The 23,863-nt window shown below is 40.5% G+C and overlaps 1 protein-coding gene across 2 annotated transcripts; it reads right to left on the reverse strand.

Annotated features, from left to right (window-relative positions):
* Positions 1 to 7,473: 7,473 nt before the first annotated feature.
* On the reverse strand, positions 7,474 to 18,433 carry EIF3D (eukaryotic translation initiation factor 3 subunit D). 2 transcript variants are annotated; one of them, XM_075183044.1, is made up of 16 exons: positions 18,284 to 18,433; positions 14,571 to 14,703; positions 14,304 to 14,349; positions 13,728 to 13,864; positions 13,428 to 13,513; positions 13,240 to 13,312; positions 13,045 to 13,166; positions 12,023 to 12,155; positions 11,755 to 11,902; positions 11,035 to 11,165; positions 10,561 to 10,646; positions 10,222 to 10,351; positions 9,967 to 10,109; positions 8,821 to 9,013; positions 8,156 to 8,249; positions 7,474 to 7,589 (listed from the first exon to the last, which is right to left on the reverse strand). In XM_075183044.1, exons 2-16 carry the CDS (start codon positions 14,694 to 14,696, stop codon positions 7,576 to 7,578), a joined length of 1,662 nt encoding a protein of 553 aa, XP_075039145.1. In that variant the 5' UTR covers positions 14,697 to 14,703; positions 18,284 to 18,433; the 3' UTR covers positions 7,474 to 7,575. The 2 variants fall into 2 exon arrangements, with proteins under 2 accessions (XP_075039145.1, XP_075039146.1); XM_075183045.1 differs by lacking the exon at positions 18,284 to 18,433 and adding an exon at positions 17,562 to 17,671.
* Positions 18,434 to 23,863: the final 5,430 nt, after the last annotated feature.

Consider the following 23,863-nt stretch of genomic DNA (forward strand, 5'->3'; position numbering starts at 1 on the left):
ATAACAAACTGGAAGACACAATTAACGATGAGGAAAACAAGAATTAGAAACGGAAGTTAGAGGAAAGGAAGAAAAGAAACAGGGATGAAAGGAAGATGAGAGGTCTAGAAGAAGACCTTAAGTTGGGATGGGGAAGAAAGGACATGTTAGTTGGGAAGGAAGGGGAGTGGGGAAAGCATGGCCCGGGGTAATGTTGGGTGTATTATATTTAGTTTAAAATTAAAGTTTTAATATGTTGACTGTTGACTGACTAGACAGCTTCTTGTGCTGTCTTTGATCAGGGTGCTTTGGCTCCTAACAACTGATAAATCCCACACTGCAAATCTCTACATTGGGTGTATAATCAGTGGGGTTAGCTGGTTAAATCTGCAAATATGTGGTACCAAACCATCCTTTACCCAAGGCAGTTATAACACCATAGTGTGATCACCAGATACAAGAGAAAATGTAATATGAAAAATCCATACAACAATGTGGCCTGAGTCTTCTGATTGGAAACTGGAAGTGTGTAACAATACATAACTTCTAAAATGTCCTACTCTGGAATCCTCTATTATGATATTACATGCGGGATCTCACAATACAACTCAATTATGGGATTCAAGTAACTGGTGCTTAATTAGCATTTATGTGCTTCAGACATGTTTGCTGACTAATGCAGTTAACCTCTGGAGGCATTGCTGAACGTGCAAAAAATGACCTATGGACATGCTAAGATTAGATAAGGGCTTGAAACAGTCTTCCTTTAAATATCTATTGAGTACCCAATAAATGTATCCTATTTTTTGTCCTTATAAGTTTTAAAGCACGACAGACATATCACTTTCTGTGGAGGGATTTTACAATGAGGCTGCTCACCCCTCTCTAGACTGGGATTAAGATTTTACACCCAGAACCTGTTTTTTTTTTCTTACACCACACCATGTACTTTCCAGACCTCTTACAGAGGGTCAGAAATTGTGGTAACTAGGGGGATCACTGACAATGAACTAGCTGAATTACGGCTCACAGGGTACTGTTGACCTAAGATGTCTCTGAAAGAGGAGTACGATATAATGCTATGGAAACTTGAATATTACCTGATGCTATGGGTAGTCTCAGTCATCATCAAACAGCTGTTGTTTATATGTTTTCTTCAGCTACAGGACCACCTCTGTTTTAACACTACTGGATCAGTAGGAGCATATATTTTTGGAGAATACGCAGAATGTCTTTGTGCTTACCTCACTGTCCAAAAGTTGCTTGTAGAGTAGTTTGTGGCAATATAAACTTATAACACCCTGAGTGGTGATCTAGGGCTTGTCGAAGTCAGCAAATTGGATAAAGTCATCTCAATTAATATCGAGCAAACTTGATTGTCTTTGTCTGAAAATATGCGTAGAGCACGCTACGGCGTGGAAGGGCGTATTCAGCCGCGACACATGGCAATAACTGTTTTTACACTTTAGTATACATTCGCACCAACACACACATTTGTAAATAGTACACATTAATCGTAGTCGCAACACATAGTTATTTATGTCAAAATATAGTAGTGTTTATATGTAATAATATAAGTTATATGCATATTAGTGATACATATGGTTCAGGTTAAAGGAAATATGTCATGTCTGATAACATATTAATCCCCTTTACATCAGCAGCTGTTCGATACATTCGGCGAAGAGATCGCACATTGCATACTCTAGTTATTGATGTTAGGGAATAAACCTTTAATATGATATTGACTGTGAAATGCTAATGGACTGATTGTAAAATTGGAGTTTTGGCGGGAAGAACAGAGCTCATCCCCTGGAGAGATGACCCCCACCTTTGGATTCCTTAGAGTGAATCAGCCTATGATGTGCAACTCCCTGGACCCTCCTGAAGCCGGGACCAATAGAAGCAAGCTATACCATCTGCATTGTTTCACTGTATCTCTGTTTGCATATAAGCAGTAGCTCTCATGTAGTGTTGAGTCACCTTGACCACAGACTTCAGACCTGAATGACTGTACACTGGATCCAGAGCGCCTGCGATAAGTAACGGCTGTACTTACTATAATTTCGCTTAAATTATTCCGCTACTTATTGAGAATAAATATTTGTGCGTTGGAAACACAAATCGAGATTCGACAATCGTTATTGGATATCGACAAAACGCTCTTAACAGGCTTCACCTGTGAGCTATCTCGTAAGCTAACCTTACATTCAGGTAGGTAAGTAGTTCATTGATTTTGGTTGAAGGAGTGAACAAAGAACATCTAAAATACTAAGCAATGGCTCTCTCCCTAAGGTATAATTTTTTCTAAGCACTATCAACCATGGTAGTGACCAAACCAGAAACAAATAGTGAACAAAACAGACAAGTTGTGGCAGAAAAAAACAAATGATGGTGAACTAGCCGACTGTTCTGAAAATACTTAAGTTCCTTAAGGCTCATAATGTTTTAAGTCCATTTGCTTGTGTATTTTGAGTATATTCACTATGTGCATGCATGAATCTGAAACATGTACGCAATTCATATTTGCACGTAAATGACACTTCCAACTGCCTATGATTTGAAGGACGTGACAGGGAGGCAAAGGGGAGTATACATGTATGCAATGTACAGTAAGGGCATGCAGAAGTCGGGAGCACGCAGCAGCGTCCAATTCAAAGCTTTGGACATCGCTAAGATACGCGTTTTTCAGTCGTATCTCTTGCACCAGCTACAGGTCAGGTGTAAGTGCCAAGTGATACTGATGACAGTCACTAATGTATGCTAGAACATGTGTTTGTAAACTTAAAAATGCTTTTTATGTATAGTAGGCATTAATAACAATCGGATAAATGTATTTCATTGGAAATTTTTTTGTTTTGCTTTTTCATTAATGATTACATTACTAACAGGTGACAATAATTGATACGTTTTTTCCTGTGCGTTCTACTGGGACTTTTTTATTGCACATATGTATTGTTTGTATCCTGCACATCCTTGTGTCTGTCTTAATACGGCAACTGCCATATATGTAGAGCTATTAGCAGAAGCGCCGTGAAGTGGCAGGTGGCTTTCCATACATTTGCAAATGTGTGCAACGGAGATTTCTGCATTTTATATAAATGAAATAGAAGTAGCAACTGGGGGATTTTTCTCTGTATTTGTTCCTTGCTCGATAACCAAGGGCTGGCTGGCAGACTTTAGCCCAGGGGGCAAGCATATAGCACTGGCCCATAAGCAGCATCCCATCCTTAAAGGGTGGTTTTCAGTCCAATGTTTATTTATCAATATAAAAAGTGGCTATTTTAGTGTTGCTTAACCCAGCGATACTTTATTATTATAAATGATAAATCTTAAAAAATGAAAACAAATAATGCAACAAAAAACAAACCTCTCTTTATATTACATTTTGTTTTATAAGTTCCTTCTCCCTACAGCACTTCTTTTTAACATACCTGGCTGATTATAATGGGGTATAAATCATATTTTAGCAATAGATTATAGTATAATGTTCAATTACAGTAGTGAACACAGGCTGAATTATCAAGATTCAAAAAGGCCTTTTGCTTTAAAAACCTGATGTTTTTGCCTTGCACGATATACTAAGAGGGTTATTATTTGTTTTAGGGTTATCCTACAACAAATGATATGAGGGGTGCTACTGGGAGCAGGAGCAGAGCACTAGGTGTCAATCTGACACCCTGGTCCAGAGCTGAATTAAGGCTCTGGGGGTTCCAGTGCACATTAGACAGGAGGAGCCCCTATGATGATGTCACATTTAATAAATAGACCTAATTATTCCCAAATCAGCCTCACATTCAATTTATTGCTCCCAAACCACCCACCCCATCTTAAATTCATAGGCCCCACTATTAAACTAAACTGCCCCACCATCACCCCACAAATAAAATAGCACCCAATGATTATTCCCCCACCTGCATTCAACTATTAAATTAATAGCCTTCCTCCCACATTATATCAAGACCCCCTTCCCTCACACACACACAATATACTGCCCCCCTCATCATCAGTCTAAATTCCCTAATATAGACACACACTCACACACAGACACAGACAGAGAGGGAGAGACTAGGGTCAATTTTGATAGCAGCCAATTAATTTACCAGTATGTTTTTGGAGTGTGCGGGAGGAAACCAGAGCACCCGGAGGAAACCCACGCAAACACGGGGAGAACATACAAACTCCACACAGATAAGGCCATGATCGGGAATCGAACTCATGACCCCAGTGCTGTGAGGCAAAAGTTCTAACCACTAGGCCACTGTGTTGCCCTCACAATCTACTGATTCCCACACACAATATACTGGCCCCTTCACAAAGTACTGAACCACACACATATTAATATACCTGCCCCCCGCACATATCTGGTTCCATCTGCACTGTGCGTTGTGTAGTCTTCACACATGGGACGACACCTGTCACGTGGTGCGCCAATTGGCGGCCACACATAGTGGAAGGGAGGGGGGGGGGGGACAGACCGCTGCCAATGGGAAAAGGTGGCTGGTCCTGGAGTAGGGGCCAGCCACAAAGAGAGACTAGGGAGGGACTGGCCCAAAATAGTCATTTTTGGTTCGGTCTGGGGGACATATGCCCCCCATTCCAGCCTGCCCCTGTGGATAACCCCACTCTTTCAAGCACCTGCCATGAACTTATAAATTGATCGCGCAACTTCCACTTCTGTATTGTTCGTTTGAGACATGCTAAGGTGTCAGTAGCTGATGGGGAGTGCTGGTGCCATATTGCCATTTGGAGGCTTTTGGGGTACCTCTTGGTAAGTTAGCTTTAATTTATAAACACATATGTATGGCCCAAAAAGAGGAACTCACTGTTTAGAGTTAGGACCACCCTATTAGCAGAAGCACCATGAAGTGGCGGGTGGCTTTTCATAAACTTGCAAATGAGATTTCTACACTTTTATGTACAAATAAATATAGCAACTCCTTGGTTGTAGCAGTGTGCTGGGGGATTTTTCTCTGCAATTGTTCCATATATGTAGACCGTGCCTACACCTGTATTCAAAAAGCTATCCGCTTGTAATTGAATACAAACATGCACCTGTATTAATGCTTGGCTTAAAAAAAAACCAAAAAAAAAAAACACATTGTTTGCTTTGCATGCCTTAATGAATCAGGCCCTGTAAGTGTAGTTGTATTTAAATATCCGTGCAACATATAAGTGTAAAAATAACATATCCACATTGCAAGACCTCAGAATACACGTATCTGCTGAGATGTGCAGTATAGAAATGTAATCTTGTAGTCAACGTCCCTTTTCGTTTCTGTGCAAAAATCAAATAGAAAAACAGCAAGGCTTTTTCTTAATTGCAAACAAAAACAGGCAAAATTTGGATAGTTGGTATCTCTTTTTAGTTGAGTATCTACCAGCTTTGTACATCTGGACAATTATCTTTGCCAGTTCAATGTTGCAGTATTGCTCAAGTCAGTGGAGCTGTATGTGGTGGAATGCCATACTGCCACTTCTCCTACTGCCTCCATTGCAAACTATCAAATTCCATTCACTTACATTTTCCATATCGCTACTTTCACCACTGTCTCGCGTTCCATCATGCTGAAAGGGGCCCCTTTGTGAAGAGTAATTTTCAAATTCCAGAGTCTCAGTGGACTTGAAAACAGGACCATACTTTTTTGTATTTAAACCAATCCAATGGGGCCATTATATACTTTGGGATTTTATCGTGTTGACATATGAAACTTCTTCCAAGTCAAAGGTTTCTTGTATACTGCAGTTTTCCTCCATTTGTCTATATCCTATTGCATCTATTTTGTCCTCTTTTGTGACAAGTTTTTCAGTCCTTGAAGCATCCCTATAAATGTATTTACCCACCACCATGCTTGACAGTAGGGATCTTTGTCCTCAAACCTTAGACTACTTATCCACTTGTTATGTGGATCCCCCAATGGTTTTTGGCAAAGTGTAGATGAGATTTCATGAGCTTTCTTCAACAATGGTATCATAAATTGCAAATTTTGCCTGTGTAATGTCTCTTTAAAGCCACATTCTGAACGTATTGAATAGATGCTGTGTAATTGTCAGAGTAAATGAAATGTGAAAGGCAGCACTTTTATAAGACGTATTAATGATTTTCACAGCAATGTGTAACCTTCTAAGGAGCATAGAATTCCACTGTAATTTTGAATATCCTTATAATCTCTAATACAGTCTTGGCCAACCTGTGGCTCTCCATGTGTTGTGAAACTACAAGCAACAGCATGCTTTGCCAGTAGATAGTCAGCCGATAGCTGGCAGGGCATGCTAGGCCTTGTAGTTTCACAAGACCTGGAGAGCCAGATTGGCCAGGCCTGCTCTAATAGTTTGTTATTCCTGATAACAGCACTTCTAAAACTCAGTACTGATTGCTTACAGATGGTTGTCAACATCACTACTTGCTCATTAGAGCATTTATAACCTACAGATATTCTCAGCTGTAACATTACTCATGTAGTTTTATTGGCTGAACTTGTCATGCACCATCAAGCACGATGACTGAAATCATTTTTTATGTAGTAATCACATGGTCCAAAAAGGTAAAACTTACATAAACATGCAGATAGTGACTTCCCAATAAAGTCGTTATAAGTAGCATGAGTCTATTCTTTGACTATCTTCTGCTGCTCAGTGAATAACCATTATCATTATTTTTATTATCATCCTTTATTTAGAAGGCGCCACAAGATTTCCCCAGCGCCATACATAGTAGAGACAGTTGACCATACAGGGTAAAACAGAACAGAAGAGTGAACAAATAATACCAAGACTCTAAGCATAATCATAAGCTCATATAAAACAGGAACATGAATTGTCATAGTTTTTTTATCTTTTGTTTCTGAGAAAAGAGAAGCTTTAAATATAATTTATGGATATGTACAGCTAATGACAAGCTTGTTGCGTTTAGGTGTCGATCAGTTATACTCCATCATCTAATTGATGGTTTCTATTCTACTCTGTAAACCACATGCAAAGAATGAAACGTGCTCACCCCCCAATAACCGAAGCAACTGAATTAATAAGGGGGCAGACAAAACATACCTCGAATAGCTGTAATTGACAGCAAACAATACAAAACATAGGCAAACATAATGAGCCCCCTTGCAAATAAAGAGCCTAAACCTCAACACATTGATCATAGCCACCAGCAGGCATCCACTTCATTTCTTCCTGGCAGGCAAATTTTATTTCCTAACCTTTGCCTCCCTTAACTGCTGTCAGGCAATACATGTCTAATGCTGGGATTATATAGAGCTGTATTTTCTGTCCTTCTGCCATGCCAGCTATGAAGATAGTGCTGGTTTGTCTCTACTAGAAACTGAAATTTATGGCCTTTAGCATCGAGATCTTCTCTGAATACAGCAAATCCCAATAAAGCCTCATTGCTGATCCTAGGAAAAGAACTATGTTACGCGGAACCACAAGTGTGAGAAAAAAGTAGCAAAACTGGAGCTTTGAAAGGACACTAAACACACAAGGCAGGCTAGGTCTGTATATAATCTTTAATCGTCTCTTATAATAGGTCTTATTGAAAGTCTGCGTGAGAGGACACACACACGGTGGAGGAATCGATCAGATGTATCCATGAACTTAGCTCTCTTCCTCTGTAATGAGAAAAGGATGGAGTTAGAAGACTCACTGCACATGTTATTGGTGTACCCAGTGTCATTTCTCTTCAGATACAATGACTACAATTAGGGTACGGCCACAAATAAAAAGCACTTTAACTAAAACTGCTTTGTTGCTAAGGTTTTACTCTATTTACAGGTCTAACAACTGCTGGATCACAAACTTGACATCCCTCTATTTGCAGAGCAATCACATGCAACCTGTAATTTATGGAGATTATAAGAATATAATAGCTATTTATTAACATTCCTCAATAGACCATAATGTGCACTAAAAACAGAGCAAGTTAGACAATGATATATTTTATTAGTTGCCATAGTTTTAATGCAGATATAAAACCTACCAGCAACGTTAATATGTCCTAATTGCTTCAAAATCCAAGTGCAGACACAAAAGTATTTGTAAATACCATAAAATACGTGCACCCTAAACAATAAAATAGTGTCTTGAGCAGTCCCCTACTCAACCTCAGAGTATGTGTATATATTGATTTTTGTTGAACAAATGTGCTTGCTAATCGTAAATGCCCTGCTGTATATACCTTCCACTTCCTCCTCTTCTTCCTCGTCATCATCATCATCATCCTCATCCGAGCTAAATGTTCCATCAGGGAGGCTGTATACCCGAATTACTTGCTGTGAAAAAGAAACAGTTACAAAGGAGAATGTAGATAGATGTGAGCCAACATGGAACAAGAAAATGGTCTGTCTGTGCAAGCTGCACTGAAATTTACAAGACACTTCCCCTTTTACAGACTGGAGATAGGAGCAATGATTCATTTATGAAGGACTATTTAGGGCCATAGCTGTCTCTTATCTGCATTTTATTAAAAGCCATTCATAAAGCATGAAGGGCCACAATCTGAATTGTGCTCAGATAATCCTGTGTAAGCAACAGACAACCCTAACACTTACAATGTAAGCCTGGCAAGGAGAATGGCTTCTTACATCTGCATGTGGTTAAAGTTAATGTAAAGGATCAGTTTTCAATGTTTATGTAAAATACACCCCAAAAAAAAAAAAATAATAAAAAAAAAATAATCACAGAATAAAACAATACATCTAGGATCTGAATTTAACATTCTGAAGTTCCCAAAAATGGTAAACATGAGACTTTCCTGATAAGTGGATTTATCTCAGACTGGTCATCTATAAAAATGCATGGCTACCCATAGCCTGCTGAAGATCGGTCAGTGTCTGCACTTACCTTGTTGGGATCCTTCAAAATGAGGTATTTGCCTTCATCCAGCTTCATACAAATGTCAACCACACAGCGCAAGATTCCCCAGGCATTCTCCATGCTCAAGTTAATTTGGTTGGCAAACTCATTGGGCTTGAACTGCTGAGTGCCAAGGACCACATGGCGTGAGGAATCCTTTACATGGTAGCGGGACACGTACCTTAGAAGAGAGAGAGAAATAAATTACACACATGGAAAACCAAAATGTTCTAGACAAAGTTTATCATCAGTATTCCCATACTATAACTAACCCCCTTTTCTAATGCAAGTATAAACTGACACTTGAGCGATCAGCAGAGCATCTACTAGATAAGTCCTGATTCATTAAGGGGCGCAAAACAATCATAAATTGCGTTTGTTACATTGCTTGCTTTTTGTGTTTTATACGCACATAAATTGGGCATATGCACGTCAATATTCAACTAGGAGCGGATCTGAATATACATCTTATTGACTATGGGTCTAGGTGCGCTCTACTCAAACACACAATACATGGCAGGATATGTCCAATACATAAGTGGAATATAAAGTCCCAGAAGACCGCACGGGAAAAAAAAGAAATAAGTAAATTCTAGTAATATCACGTGTTGACTAAACAAATTAACCCCCCCCCCACATAAAATAAAAATTATTGATATTATTGGGATGTTAGAAATGTCTATCGTACCTAAAATTAATATTTAGTTGCGCCTGATAGCAAACTCAAGTTCTAGTATATTCACAACCGTCAACACTAGTAATAGCCAGATACACCTGACCTGCAGCTGGTGCAAGTAATATGACAAAAACCACGCACCTAGGAGCTGACCGAACTGTAATCTAACAATGCTGTGTGCGCTTGGGCTTAGCAAGCCCTTACTGTACACTGACTATGTACATACACAGTCACCTGCCTGTTCCACCCATGAAATCAAAGGCTGCAGTTAGGATACTTTGCGCTCCATGATGAATTGGATGTTTTTTTCTTCACTACCATATGGTCCAGTTCTGGGCAACGATTTTACGTAACATACAGCACAAATCAGCATTTACGCTCTTTAATGAATCAGACCCAAGTGTTTTACATTTAAAACAAACAGTAAAATAACCCAAAACAACCAAGGCACAACTTACCCCAATTTAAGGTACTCTGACCCAGCCAGCAAAGCACAGCAAGTCCATCTGGCCAACTTGTAGCTGTTATTCTTCAGCTCAGTGGCGATCACAGCTCCCCTCTGGGAGTCCAGCTTCTGCCTCCAGTCCACACCATTACAGTGCTGGAAACAGATAAACGAAGAAGCATAGCATCAGCAAACGACCACAGAATGATCATGACTTGCATAACAAATTGCACATCTCTTATAAAAAGCATAATACATCATGACTTACTCTGGAGTCCCACTCGTTTAGGGTCTTGATATTTATAAATGACACCTCTGCATTTGCACCAGTCATCACTCCATCATGTTCACACCGAACCACCAAATCAATGTCATCTCCAAGTTTCCAACGTCGGTACCTGTAATTAGATATGACAAAATGAAGAGCAGTCCCCTGCAGCAATTTTATAGGTATATTCCCAATTGGTCATCCATTTTGCTTAATAAAGCAGGGTAAGGGGCTTGGATCCTTGTAAACAAAGTCCGCTTAATTGGAATATCCAATAAAAACTGTTTTGTTACTTCACAGAGGGGTCTCCTTACTGGAGCAGCGGAAACATGCACTCACCTGTATGCCACAGAGGCCACCTCATTTTTGTCCACATCATCTTCTATAAAGGGATTTGGGTTGGGAAATTTGTACTTTTCTTTGCCCTGTGGGAAGAATTCAGCACAGAGTAAGAAAATGTAATAGTCAGGCCTAAAACTTGGTGCTCCAGAAAGAACCACCATGAAGTCAGCCGCCTTTTGCAGAATAAAAACCAGACTATAACTAAGCCTGGAATCAACTGCACTGTACAGTATGTAGTATATAGCAGAGGAATGAGCGGAAGGAACAATGGGTGCAGTTCTAATTGACCCTCCTGCTCGCACCACTCCAGACTATTAGACCAACCACAGGGCCCTGGGAAAAATGTCTTCACGTAGCAGCCCCCTGGGTGGAGCTATAATGATCCGCTCCCTAGGTGCTAGTGCACCTAACTAAAGTGACCAGATAAGATGGGACAGCTGTATACAATGATTATGCTCCCACCACACTCACCATTTGTAAACACTGCTGGGAGAAGTTGTGGTTGATGTATGTGGCCTCCATGGCCAGATTTCTTGGAGAGTTTAAGGAGTTCACCTCATCCTGCGGAGGTTCATTGGCTGTTTCACTGACTGTCAGCAGATCTAGAGGCACAGTGGAAGGTACAGGAAAGACTTTAGTTGACCAGAAATTCTGATGATTGGACAAAACTGCTAACATTTCAGTTTACAAAAACAGTTTTTTTTAATGTATAGAACATGTATATTAAAAAAATGTATAGAGCATATCTATGACTATAACAAGGGAATACATTTTAGACGACCAGGTGTTTTATCATAAGATCTATGCATTTATTTTTACAGGCATGCTCAGATCAAGCTGCGGAGTACATAAATTAGATCTCTACAGGAAACAAGTACACACTAAATTTCCAAAATGCAGTTTTTTCAGTGTTCCTGTTATCAGCAGTACTTTGTATATGGGAAAATGGTCTCCCTACTGTAAGTTTTATGAATATCAAAAGTCAGAAGTTCTGCAACCATATAAAGACACATGGGGTGCATTATACCTTAATATGCACAACAACTTGTTTCCTACTATACACTGAAGTGATGACATCAGAACTCGCCACTTATTAGAGAAGGTATCAGAACTTCCTGTTTATTCCTCTATCAACATCATTTGTGTAGCATGAATACAATATGACTTCCCCCAAGAAACCATGACCCTCACCAAAGTCTGAGTTGTCTCTCTTGTCAAAGAAAATCTTGGACCCCACTCTTTGGACCACAATGTCCCAGGAGTTGACGGAACGGGTACAGCACATAAGGGTGGCAAGAATTGCATCAGTGGCAAAGACATTGCCCTGTGTCTTAGCCAGCTGTGGACGGAAAAAAATACATCAATTACATGTAACTACTTCTTAGATAAAGGAGGCTACTACAGATTGGGTGGATTACAGTAAAATAGTCAGGTTTAAAATATACATGGCAGATCTCACCTTTCGGATAACTGGGTCATCCGTTGTAGTCACAGTGTGGAAGATTCTCTTAATGCTTTTTAAAGGTCTCTCATTTCTTGTTGTGATTCGATCAAAGGCTTTATCATAGTATTCTATGCTTCCACAGCACTCTCTGGCATTGCAAGAGAGAAAATAAAAAAGTTAAAAAAAAAACCCCAAACAAAAAACTTCCCCTCCCCCAAAAACCAAAGAGAAGCACAGTATTCTAAACATGTTCCCACCCTAACCCAACTAATTAAAAAGAAGGGTACTTTTATAAGTTGGTCATCAAGGCAGCCTGACAAAGTGAAGGACTAATGAATCCATCAACATACTTGTTAACAACTAGAACCTTCCTGTTCATAATATTTATAGGGCATAATCAATTAAGTATTAAAAATAGCAAATAACAATGTTGCACCAAGTACAGGTTGTGTCTTCTTTTCATTGAAGACATTCATACAATTTTACTAGAGGCATTTTAAATTGTGCCCCCTGTACGCTATAAGTTACAGTCTATTTTGTATATACAATACATGGATATCTGCCTTCAAAGTCTTTGCATTAACGAAGTTTATATTGCTTGCAGACCAGTAATGACACTATAAGAAGGTCAGACGCAATAAACTGCTATAAGTAACGTATTAGCCATGATGTAATAGCGGTGGAATGGATCTCAGGGAAGGCCGTATACATTTGCCTTCAAAGCTTTAAACATGAAAATGTAACTACAGTGGTCAGTAGTACTACATAGCACACAAGTGGATATTCCCTATAAGTTGGGGTTAACAAACAAAACAGATGAACCCCCCTCGCTACCTCAAACTGCCTATTTTATTTGCTTATAATGACAATAGGACCATGTCAACAAATATCTACTTATACCAAATCTGTAGCCAACAAGACAAAAAATAATGGTTGTAATGAAGTCATACATTGCTCTAGTCCTATTCATGTGCCTGTTGCTATGGCTTGTTAAACGTTACATAAAATGAATGAGGAAGAGTTATATAGTCACTCACATGTCCACTGGGTCAGAGACCTCAAGATAACGCATTTTCATCAGTCTGGGGAAATCCATTTCTTCTTTTACTTCCCAGTCACTGCGCACCTCTACAGAGGAATCTCTTGGCTTCAGCTGGGCCTTTAAGGTTGTCAGGAAATAGTGCGTCAAAACATGGAAAAGTGCCACAAAAAGAAAGTGAATAAGAGCTTACCTGAGATTTTTGGTCCCACTTTTGACGTACACCAAATTGTTTTTGGAATTTCTTTTGGAGTCTCAGACGATCCCTGAAATGGGATTGAACATATTTGTTATTTTTGTGGCAAAGCACTAACCCATATAAAGCCAGCAAAGTCTATAAAAGCCCAAAATGCCTGCATGTGTCTCCAAATCTTCACACACCTCTCCTTTTGCTTGGCACTCTTAGGCAACGTCTGCATGTTGAACTGAAGCATATTCCTTCTGTCTTTATCTCGACGCAAATTCCTCTGCAAGTAAAAGAAGAAAAAGTAATTTAGTTCAATATAAAAATTTAATTATTCTAGAACAAAGCTCCTTTCCAAAACTGTCTATAATGTGATGAAACAAACTTCCTCTAATACATCCCAGACTCTCCTGTTATAACTAACAACCGAATTTCCTTTGGTGCCAGACCCCACAATAGTAAGCTCCCAGGCATGAATGCATGTTTTCTCTCATTACCTGGGCAAAGCGTAGTCTATTCCTCTGGTACGCGGTTTTCTGCATCTTGGTGGTGTCCACCAGCTGGAAGCTGGTCTCATCCTCTTCGTGGAAATATGCATACTGACTGCCACCACCAAACTGGGAAGAATATTTATCTGGGAAGGAGATCATTTCAACAGATTATAACCAAGTAAGCTCTATCAACAACGTATGTGTAATTCATTAATCTGTCCTCAAGTAATTATTCTAGAATAGGAATGACTTTAAACAAACATTTGCTATGACTACTCAGAGCATTTAAATACAAACCGACTGGTTGCTATGCGTTACAAAGGTCTAATTGTGCTTATTTGACACTGGTATGACAAATGATAATATCACAACCCCCCCCCCCCTGTTGTCCTTCCCTATCCTATTTGTTATTTCTTTTAATTTATTGATTTTTATATAATGAATAAAATTGACAGCTCTGTATACAGAATTCATAAGACAAAACTTTTTCTTCCCAAAAGGGTTTATTTTCCCAGCTCTGAAATCAGACATAATGAGCTGTCTCATTGTAAGTGTGAGGCCAATACGTAAAGTCATACTTACTGGTATATCTCTTGTCCTGATAGGTGGCGCCCGTCCAGTCTGCAACCTTATCAACGAAAACAAAAAAGTACACACCCTATTATTCAAGGAAACAAGTTCACAGGGACGCACGAGATCACAAACCCCATGTAAATTTAGAGAACATTTGGGTAAAAAGGGAGGAATAAGTTTCACTGAAAGAAGGGCCAGTAATACATTTCAGATCTCATTGGCACAACAAACATTCTAGATCCCATAAAACAGATGAAAATGTATGAAATAAGGCACCTTTCCCAGGCGATCTCCTTTGCTGAAGGGTTGATAAGGCATGTCCTTAAATTGTTCGGGTACAGCGCAGGGTCCCCAGCCCAAGGGGTTGTCATTTATCACGGGAGCCAGAAACTTAGCCATCATGACAGGACTGGAAGAAAAACAGAAGTTCCTTTAGCCATCAAATATTACACAATTAAAAAAAATTTTTGCATTTCAATTAATTTAAAACTCAACACACCAGCCTGTGAAGTCCCACAGTTGTTTAGTGCATTTACAAACAAGAACTTCATGATGAAAATCAAATAATAAAGTTTTTTGAAAAGCACCAGAGGGAAGACTACAGGGAGATTTCAAAGACTTAGGGCTAGATTTACTAAACTGCGGGTTTGAAAAAGTGGGGATGTTGCCTATAGCAACCATTCAGATTCCAGCTTTCATTTATTTAGTACATTCTACAGAATGACAGCTAGAATCTGATTGGTTGCTATAGGCAACATCCCCACTTTTTCAATCCCGCAGTTTAGTAAATCTAGCCCTTAGTATTGCCCATAGCACCGTCAAATCCGTAAAACCATAAAATAGGAAGAATATAGCACAAGTGTAAATTTGGCTAGAGAACAGGCCATCATCCAAAACCGTATCTGTGTGAGAAGGGCACTTAAGGATGAAACCAAGAGGCATATGGCAACTGATACAGTTACCAATCTTTCATTGCTGATGGGAGAAACTGTCCACGGGACAACAATAACAGATATTTGCTTTATAGGGGTGTGAGGGTTGGGCAAAGTGTATGGAGCAAGATATATAATATAGGCAAATTATGGAGGCAAACCTGCTGCAGCCTCCAAGTGACCTAGGATTTGGGAAAAGATAGAATTATAGAATTACCCACAGCGTGGAACAAAAGCCACATTGGAGGGGCTTAAATACCAAACCAAAAAATGTCCTTGTGTGGCCCAGCCAAGCAAAGATACCAAACCCCATGCAGAATCTGTGGAATGGTTTTAAAATTTGCTATTCAGCAATAGCTCTATCCAACCTGGTGCAAGTTAGAACAGGCACAAAAAAAAGGAGTCCAGATCAGCAAAGCTGGAAGCAACTTACCCAAATAAACTCATCTGCATTAGCAGCTAAAGTTGCTTCCACCAAGTATCAAAACAAAAAGAGGAGGGGCACTCTTCCCCCTCATTTCTGTCAGTGCCCCATCAATAACCCATTTCTCACCTCCCTTGCCCCCATCACCATAGTTGCCAATTCCGCTTATAACAAGCCGAATTAAGCTTGGTTTTTTGTTTTGTTTTTTAAGTTGCGGGGTTTTCTGCTTGCCGCGGGTTGCGGTATTTTGTGCTTTACAAGCTCGGGTTCATCACTATCAAAACACTATTTTTTTTTTTACAAAAAAAAAAGCTTTATTGCCTTGTTGTGTACAAGAACATTTCAGTGTTGGATGCTGCTGGTCTCTTCTTAAGTGGCAGATGTGTATTAGCGGGACCTCAGCTCGAATTTTTGCTGCAACTTGCAATAAGCGCACTACACTACATGACCATGCCTCCAGGGCAACAGGACTGAAGGGAGCAGTGGAACTGAGAAGAGGTGAGGGGCCCGGGGACGTAAGAACGTGTGAAATCCGGATCTCCCGCAGTGGTTTAGTGGGGAACCTGTGCAGGAATGCATGGGGTGGAGGCTGAAGGCCCCAATAACCAGGGGGATGTAAAATGGAGAAAGGAGTCTCTTGTGTCAGTACGTCTGTCTGTAGTATGTATCTTGAACCGTATATTCTCTCTATATACTGTATATTATATTTATATATGTGCTCTGTCTGTATGTAGAATATTATTATCACTGAGCCTGGCAGATGTACAGCACAGCCAGGACTATTCCAGGATTTAAGATGTGACCTCCTTTAAAGGTTAACATATTCACACATTAAATTGCCTGAGGGGAAACTGCATGTCCTCTGACTGCAAGGAAACGGAGTATTATTCTAATTACATTCACTTGTAATCTTGTATTTGTCCCCGACTGGTCACCATTCATTGTAGATGAATAAAGTATTGGAATTATTAACTCTCATTCAATGCATCTTAATAGCAGTGAGAACACAATTGATCAATGTTTTACTGTACCAGATGCTGAATGAAACATGGTATAGCACTGTATCCAATGTTCTATTGAGGAAACATTAAGGACAGATCGTAGAAATCTTTATATGTATTTATTTAATTAACAATAAGCGTGGTTTTCAGTAAATTAACACCTCTGTAAGTTGGGCTTTTTATAATTGGTTTGGGCTTGTTTTCCACTTAAGCTGGGTACACACTACACTGTTTTCGTCCAATAATTGGCTCAAACAGCAGACATACGACCGCTCCTTCAAAAGTCGGGTCAGTGTGTGCAATATAATTTCTATCCGATCCACTGGAGGATGTTAGAGATGGTTGAGAGTCTGCCTAAATGGACGATTATTGCCTCATTTGGTTGGTCATACCGTTTAATATTTTCGTTCCAAAATCGTTTCCGCTGTGTAATGTGTATAAACTTCCGACCGATCCACAACAGTGAGTACGAAATTACAGTCATTGCTCACAACAACATGGCTGTAAAAAGTCACTAAAATGACGTCCGCTCTTCCCTTTATCGTCCTAAACCAGGCTAGTGTGTATGCAGTCCATGGACTGAGCGATCGGGCCCTCGATCGCATGTAAAATCGCTCGGCATAAAAAGTTGGTTCAAATTTCTGTAGTGTGTACCCAGCTTTAGCGGTTGCTTGTTTTTCATACCAATATTTTAAACTATGCACCACTAGCATTCCACATATATAACACACTTCCACCTAAAATCACTGACAAGGCCTCACCCTACAGCATCCTGCCATTCTCCGCTTTTCAAGCTCACCAAAATAAGCTACCTACCATCTCGACTCCAGATACCTTGTTTTCCATATAAAATATAACGGTCCCACAGAGCAACACAGCAGAAATAGAAAGTGATGCTAATGAGGCTTACCAGCGTCTATTACTTTTTAATACCCACAAATAAAACTCATCCACTGTATCCACTTGGTGAGGCTTCAGAAGCCTAGAGATCACTGAACATCTCCCTCCACATTAGATTTCAGCGGGGAAAAGCTTAAGGGCTGTCTTGTGTGGGCGCCATTTTGTGTAAGACAGCAAGTGTTTTTCATGCAAGTTGGTCTTCAGAAAAATGGCCGACACAGAAGTCGTTTTATACAAGTGATAACAAAACCTCTAGTGTTTGAATGAGAAACTAAGCTATCCAAGATGCTTAGACAACATTACCTACTAAAATATAATAATTTCTATCCGATCCACTAGAGGATGTTAGAGGTGGGTTCAGTAACAATACTGCCAATGGTTCCTCAGTCACATAGACATATTTGTGGACAGTCCACTTTACACAAACCTCCGTAGGAGCTACTATGCGTGATAACACAACATATGTAACCTTAGTCTAGTGCAGATACATCCAATGATTCTGGCCTATTCCATATTGGCCGACATTGGGGCAATTCATATGTGGCTCGGTTATCAGGACACGTTCACAATTCCCCTTCCCGAAGCTCCTGAGGTGATCAGCTGCCGCTTAGTAACGTCTGCAGAGTATGCAAGGCCTCCGGCCCCTAACTCGTCGTTCTAAGGACCTAAAACAACAATATCCCTTCTAAACCTCGGGCGGTCCCCTCCCGCCATGCCCATGTGCCATCTCACCTGTTTCCCCCGTTCCTTCAACCAGATGGCGGCGGATTCCTTCCACGCCGATCACCAACCCGTTTCCCGGAACCGGCTCTTTCCAAGGCTGGGCCAAAGAAGACCGCGTTACGTCCCAAAGCTGCCAGTACTGTCGCAAAACAGGAAGTCCAGAACGTGCCAGGAGTGCAAGTAGAGGTTACGCACAAACGTTACGTAATCACCATAAAGTTTGTGTTACTGTAGCTGTCGAGCCGGCAAATACCATCGAGCTTAAGATACGTGTATGTGTGTTTGGGATGACCAGAGTGGGCGTGAGTCCGCTGTAGCGAGCACACAGGTGAGGGCTTGGGCGTGGTCTATCTGCTTGTGGTGTGGCCACGCCTCCCTATTCACTGGTCATGTTTCGGAGATGTATAATGTTGCTTCTGACACTAGTACATTGCACACAAGTATTACCAATGATTTGATTATGTATTATTAAATATTTTTGTCATCAGAAAATTTGTCTGTGAAATGGTTGGTAATCAGGCTGTTGTGGTCATATCACTAACACCCCTGTTTGTTTTAACATTTGTACTTTTCTGTACTTCTGTATTATACTGGCTAGCTTGTTAGGGCTGCTCAACAAGCATAATTCTTCTAATTTGTAGCATCTTACAGTAGGATTTATATACACCCACCAAAACCAATTGACCTAAATCCTGCACTGTTAAAATTGCAAATTAAGTTATTTCAATATATTTTTGATTTTCAGCCTCAATACGTGAGGCCATCCTTGTTAGTGGGTGATACTTCTGATTTTTCGTTTTGGGGTATGGAAACTTGTGTACTGTAATACTCTTTATAATCCTGTAGGTGCTGCCACACGATTTACTATTTACAGAATGTACATTGTTTTGCTGATGGCAGACCAAGGGGCCCTTTTATTAATTAGGAGGCAGGTAAGCTGCGGTGAGGGATCATAAACTTTTAGAAACTTGACTATTATGGGGACTGCGGTTCAATGTGGTAATTTGCCTAATGCAGAAGATATCTCTGATGTCTCCTGCGTTATGTGTTTCTTAAATGACAATATTACGTAAAAATACCGAAACCATGCGGAAAAAGCAGTTTCTGCATGGCTTAGTTCTTTATAAATAGGTCCCCAAGTGAGACAACAGCAGACTGTAAGGTACGGGCCAAAGTATTACATGCATAGTGGAAAATGTTATAAAAGATATATAAACCATGCATTTTTTCCTATGGAATGCATAGTAAAGTTAATTTATATTTATACTCATGCTATCATATTTGTTATTTGGTGGTTACTTCTAGGAATCTGATCGTTAATCATCTTTGGTCATTTTGGTAAAAATATGAGCAACAGTGTTTTTTATACACAAACAGACAAAAGACAAATACTGTGTGTAGTTTGTATGTTCTCCCGGTGCTTGTGTGGGTTTTCTCCCAGTGCTCTGGTTTCCTCCCACATTCCAAAAACATTGAGATAGGTTAATTGGTGTGTGAGTGGATAATTTAGTCTGTAAGTTCCAATGAGACAGGGAATGATGTGAATGGTTAAGCTTTCTCTGTAAAGTAATGGGTAATATGGCAGCGCTGTACAAACAAACACATTTACATTGTCCCTTTCTTACATTTGTTAAGCAAGTGCAAACCATTAAATACAGTCCTTCCCTCTAATCCTTTATTTACACGATATTGTTGGCACTAGAATACAAAAAGATGTTGTATTGTTTTGTATTGTATTGTCTTTTGTAGCAGACAGGGATGTTACATCGAACAAAGAAAAGATACCGCACCAAGTGGATTCAATACTTTTCCATGGAGATAATAATATATATAAATGTATACGGGAGATTGGTGTAACTCCAAAAATAATGGTAATCCCACTGGAAATCTAAGTTCATATCGTAAAGATAATGTCCTCCTAGTAGATGTATATCTAGAAATATATTTCCTATATGTCACTGTAGAACAATAGATTCTCTTAAATCAAATAGATTTGGTTGCTAGGGAGGTATAGAAAAGGGTTAGTGCATTAGTCCCAATAAAAAATATAGGACATAGACAGATAGCGCTGTCCCATACAAACACATTTTCATTATCAACAGGTGTGATTGAGTATACACAGCCTCTTCAGTGAGGTAGACTATCTCTATGGAGTTTAGTATAATAGAATCAGTTAGATCGTGTAACTCCTATATGCGTTCTATAGCGTTACTAATGATATCAAGAGGTCTGAGATAGAGCGATACACAGCAATCTATCTATCTAGTGTATAAGGCACCAAATCCCTAAACTAACTTATGATCTAAGAACAAAGCCAGCAGTGCGCGTATAGCTGACGCGCATTTCGCTATTAGAGGCTTTATCAAGGTTGCCTTGAACTAGATATCTAACAACACGCATCCATTTTTTAATTAAGCTGAGCAGCTAGTTCTAGCAATATAATTTGCTAGTTTTTACAGCTCTTTCTTTGGTTGTTATTTGTAATTCAAATTTTAATTATTTCGCTATTTTTTTATTCTATGTAACTTGTCATTATTTTAATGCATATGAATAAAAAATAATTTTATATTATTACTCTAGGGTTCAAAGTGCCCCACTTATACATTCCCTTTCCACTCCTTTCTGTGTATCAAGGGAAGTTACATCATCAGTGTATTGTCTCTATCAGATATACAGTTACTGATATGGCATTGGGTGTAATTTTCTGTATGTGTACCCAGCCATAGACTATACAAACATTGCAGTATTATTGTCAGGGCCGGATTAACCCGAGGTCTAACCCAGGGGCCTCAGGCATCCAGGGGGCCCTTCAAAGTTTTCAGCAGCATTATTGATCGGTCCGGGGGCGCCCCCAGCCCGATCAATGCTTCAGTCCTCCATCCCCGGCGCTCAGTAATCTGTTTACTGAGGAGATCTCGAGAGTGAACTCTCGCGAGATCTCCTAAGTAAGGAGCTTACAGCGCGCCGGGGACGGAGGACTGAACTGACAGGTAAGCGCTTGGGGGGCGCGGGGGGATTGCGACGGGTGGCTCACATTGGGGGCCTCACGGGGGAATGGAGGCGCCCTTAGCCCAGGGGCCTCCATTCCCTTAATCCGGCCCTGATTATTGTATGTTTGCCAGGAACATTATATAGTCATGTATGTAATAGATTGTCATGAATGCTTCTCTCCTTTCCCAAACATCACTTCATTGTTGTGTTCCCCATTTCATTTCATCTTCCCTTTACTGGCCACATTTCCTATAAATATAGAAATTGATGCCAAGTAAATTGCCACATTTTCTGCCCTTTTCAGCACCATATTTTTGCCAATAAACAAGGTACCTGTGAGCTGTACTTTGGAAGATACAATAAAGCCTGGTCTTCTGGAATTAAATTGTTTCATTTGGTTTCCTGGGTACCAGACAGTGCTATGCAGCTTTAGGATTGTTTGGCCTGCCCCCTCCCATGTCACAGTTTATTTTGTGTTACCTTGTCTGCAGCTCTTAGTAGGACTCCACCACTAGCTGAGGCAATCAGACAGCTTAATGATGATGCATTTTTAATAGTGTGAGTTGCTTATTGCCGCAACAATTGTGTACAGTGCTGTGATGTCAGTGCAGTCTACTCTTTCTCACTAGGACTAAGGTACAAAGCAAGAAATTTGCTGCTGGGATTTACAGAAACTCCTACAAAATATAAATATTATATAACACGTTTCTTGGACAACTATTACCTTTCTGACCAGTATTAGTTAAACGTGGAATTATCCTTTGTTTCCTTATGCTATTATTCAGTTATCAATTACATACAAGTAGATTTTTTTACAGTCTCTTTAGTTTCCTGTGTTTTCCCTATTTATAGAATCAAACAAATGTATATATAATGAGACATAATGCATAATAACGGAGTAGTACATAAACATTCTACATAATTTTAGTATATACATAAAGGAGTATAAAGGAACTGATTATTATTATTATTATCCTTTATTTGTTAGGCGCCACAAGATTTCCGCAGCATCGTACACAGTACAAAAGTAGACTATACTGAGTCAAACAGTACTGAACAATAAACAAAAAAATACCAATTCTTCAGAAACTCCAGGCAGGCTAATGCAGTAAAGACGGAACAGAAGAAAAGGTATGGAGACAGGAGGGAAGAGGGCCCTGCTCATACGAGCTAACATCCTAAGGGAGGGTAAAAAATCAGGCACAAAGGGGAGCCAGTTGAAGCGAGGGGAGAACAAGTGGAGGAGATGGGGGGGTTAAGTGGATGGTTGGTAGGCTTTGAGGCACAGGTGAGTTTTAAGTGCCTGTTTGAAGGAGCACAGATTAGGAGAGAGACGGGTGGAGCGAGGGAGGTTGTTCCAGTGAAGGGGGGCCGCATTGGAGAAGTCTTGGATTCTGGAATAGGAAGAGGTGATCAGAGTGGAGGAGAGGCGACGGTAACTGGCCGAGTGCAGGGAGCGGGCAGGAGTGTGAATGGAGAGGAGGTTAGAGATATAGGGGGCAGTAGACTAGGAGAGAGCTTGGTAAGTGATGATAAGGAGTTTGAAAAGGATTCTGTAGGGGAAGGGGAGCCAGTGTAGGGCAAGGCAGAGAGGGGAGGCAGAGGAGGAGCGGCGTGAAAGGAAGATGAGTCTTGCAGGCACACTGAGTATATGTCACTCACCGGACCGTGAGTGCCTCTTCCCGGACATTTAGGAACCGTGGCCGTCCACCATCCTGAGGGTCTGCGCATGCGCAGCCCTTTTCTATACTTCAGTGTATACCCCTTTAACTTAATTGGCAGATCAGGCAACCTCCCTATATTAAGCACCTGTGGTCACCTCCACGTTGCCTGATCTTGGAGTCTCATTCCTCATGAGTCTCTGAAGGTGTTCCTGTATTACTTGTGTATTCAGTGCTGCTGATTCCTGTGGTTTCCAAACCACTTCTACTTCTGTGGTTCCATACCACTTCTACCATCAACTGTATCATCATGACTGTTTGCTGATTCCTATCCGCTGCCTCCGTGCACTACAGTCTTCTACACCACTTCAACGTTATTTTATATCTATGTGACTGTTTGCTCATTGCTATCCGCTGCCTCCGTGCACTCCAGCTTTTACCTCACTCACCTGCTTCTCATCAAGTCTGTTTGCTGATTTCTATCCGCTGCCTCCGTGCTCTACAGTCTCCTGCTTGCAACTCGCCTGTGTTCAACATCGTGACTGCCAGCTGACTACTATCCGCTGCCTCTGTGCACTACAGTCTCCTGCTTGCAACTCGCCTGTGTTCAACATCGTGACTGCCAGCTGACTACTATCCGCTGCCTCTGTGCACTACAGTCTCCTGCTTGCAACTCGCCTGTGTTCAACATCGTGACTGCCAGCTGACTACTATCCGCTGCCTCTGTGCACTACAGTCTCCTGCTTGCAACTCGCCTGTGTTCAACATCGTGACTGCCAGCTGACTACTATCCGCTGCCTCTGTGCACTACAGTCTCCTGCTTGCAACTCGCCTGTGTTCAACATCGTGACTGCCAGCTGATTACTATCCGCTGCCTCCGTGCACTACACTCTCATCTCATCTGTGCTGTGACTTCCTCGAGACTGCCGCTTTTCAT

This window comes from Mixophyes fleayi, chromosome 8 (assembly GCF_038048845.1).
Source record: "Mixophyes fleayi isolate aMixFle1 chromosome 8, aMixFle1.hap1, whole genome shotgun sequence".
In the NCBI taxonomy this organism is placed as follows: Eukaryota; Metazoa; Chordata; class Amphibia; order Anura; family Limnodynastidae; genus Mixophyes; species Mixophyes fleayi.

What these genes read in the sequence shown, in the direction of transcription:
- EIF3D (XM_075183044.1), bottom strand. Translation starts at nt 14,696, where the DNA reads ATGATGGCTAAGTTTCTGGCTCCCGTGATAAATGACAACCCCTTGGGC. An exon ending in GTGGCCTCTGTGGCATACAG is followed by an intron (nt 10,352 to 10,560) that starts GTGAGTGCATGT and finishes ATCTAATTACAG; the next exon opens with GTACCGACGTTGGAAACTTG. An exon ending in TAAACGAGTGGGACTCCAGA is followed by an intron (nt 10,110 to 10,221) that starts GTAAGTCATGAT and finishes ATCTGTTTCCAG; the next exon opens with CACTGTAATGGTGTGGACTG.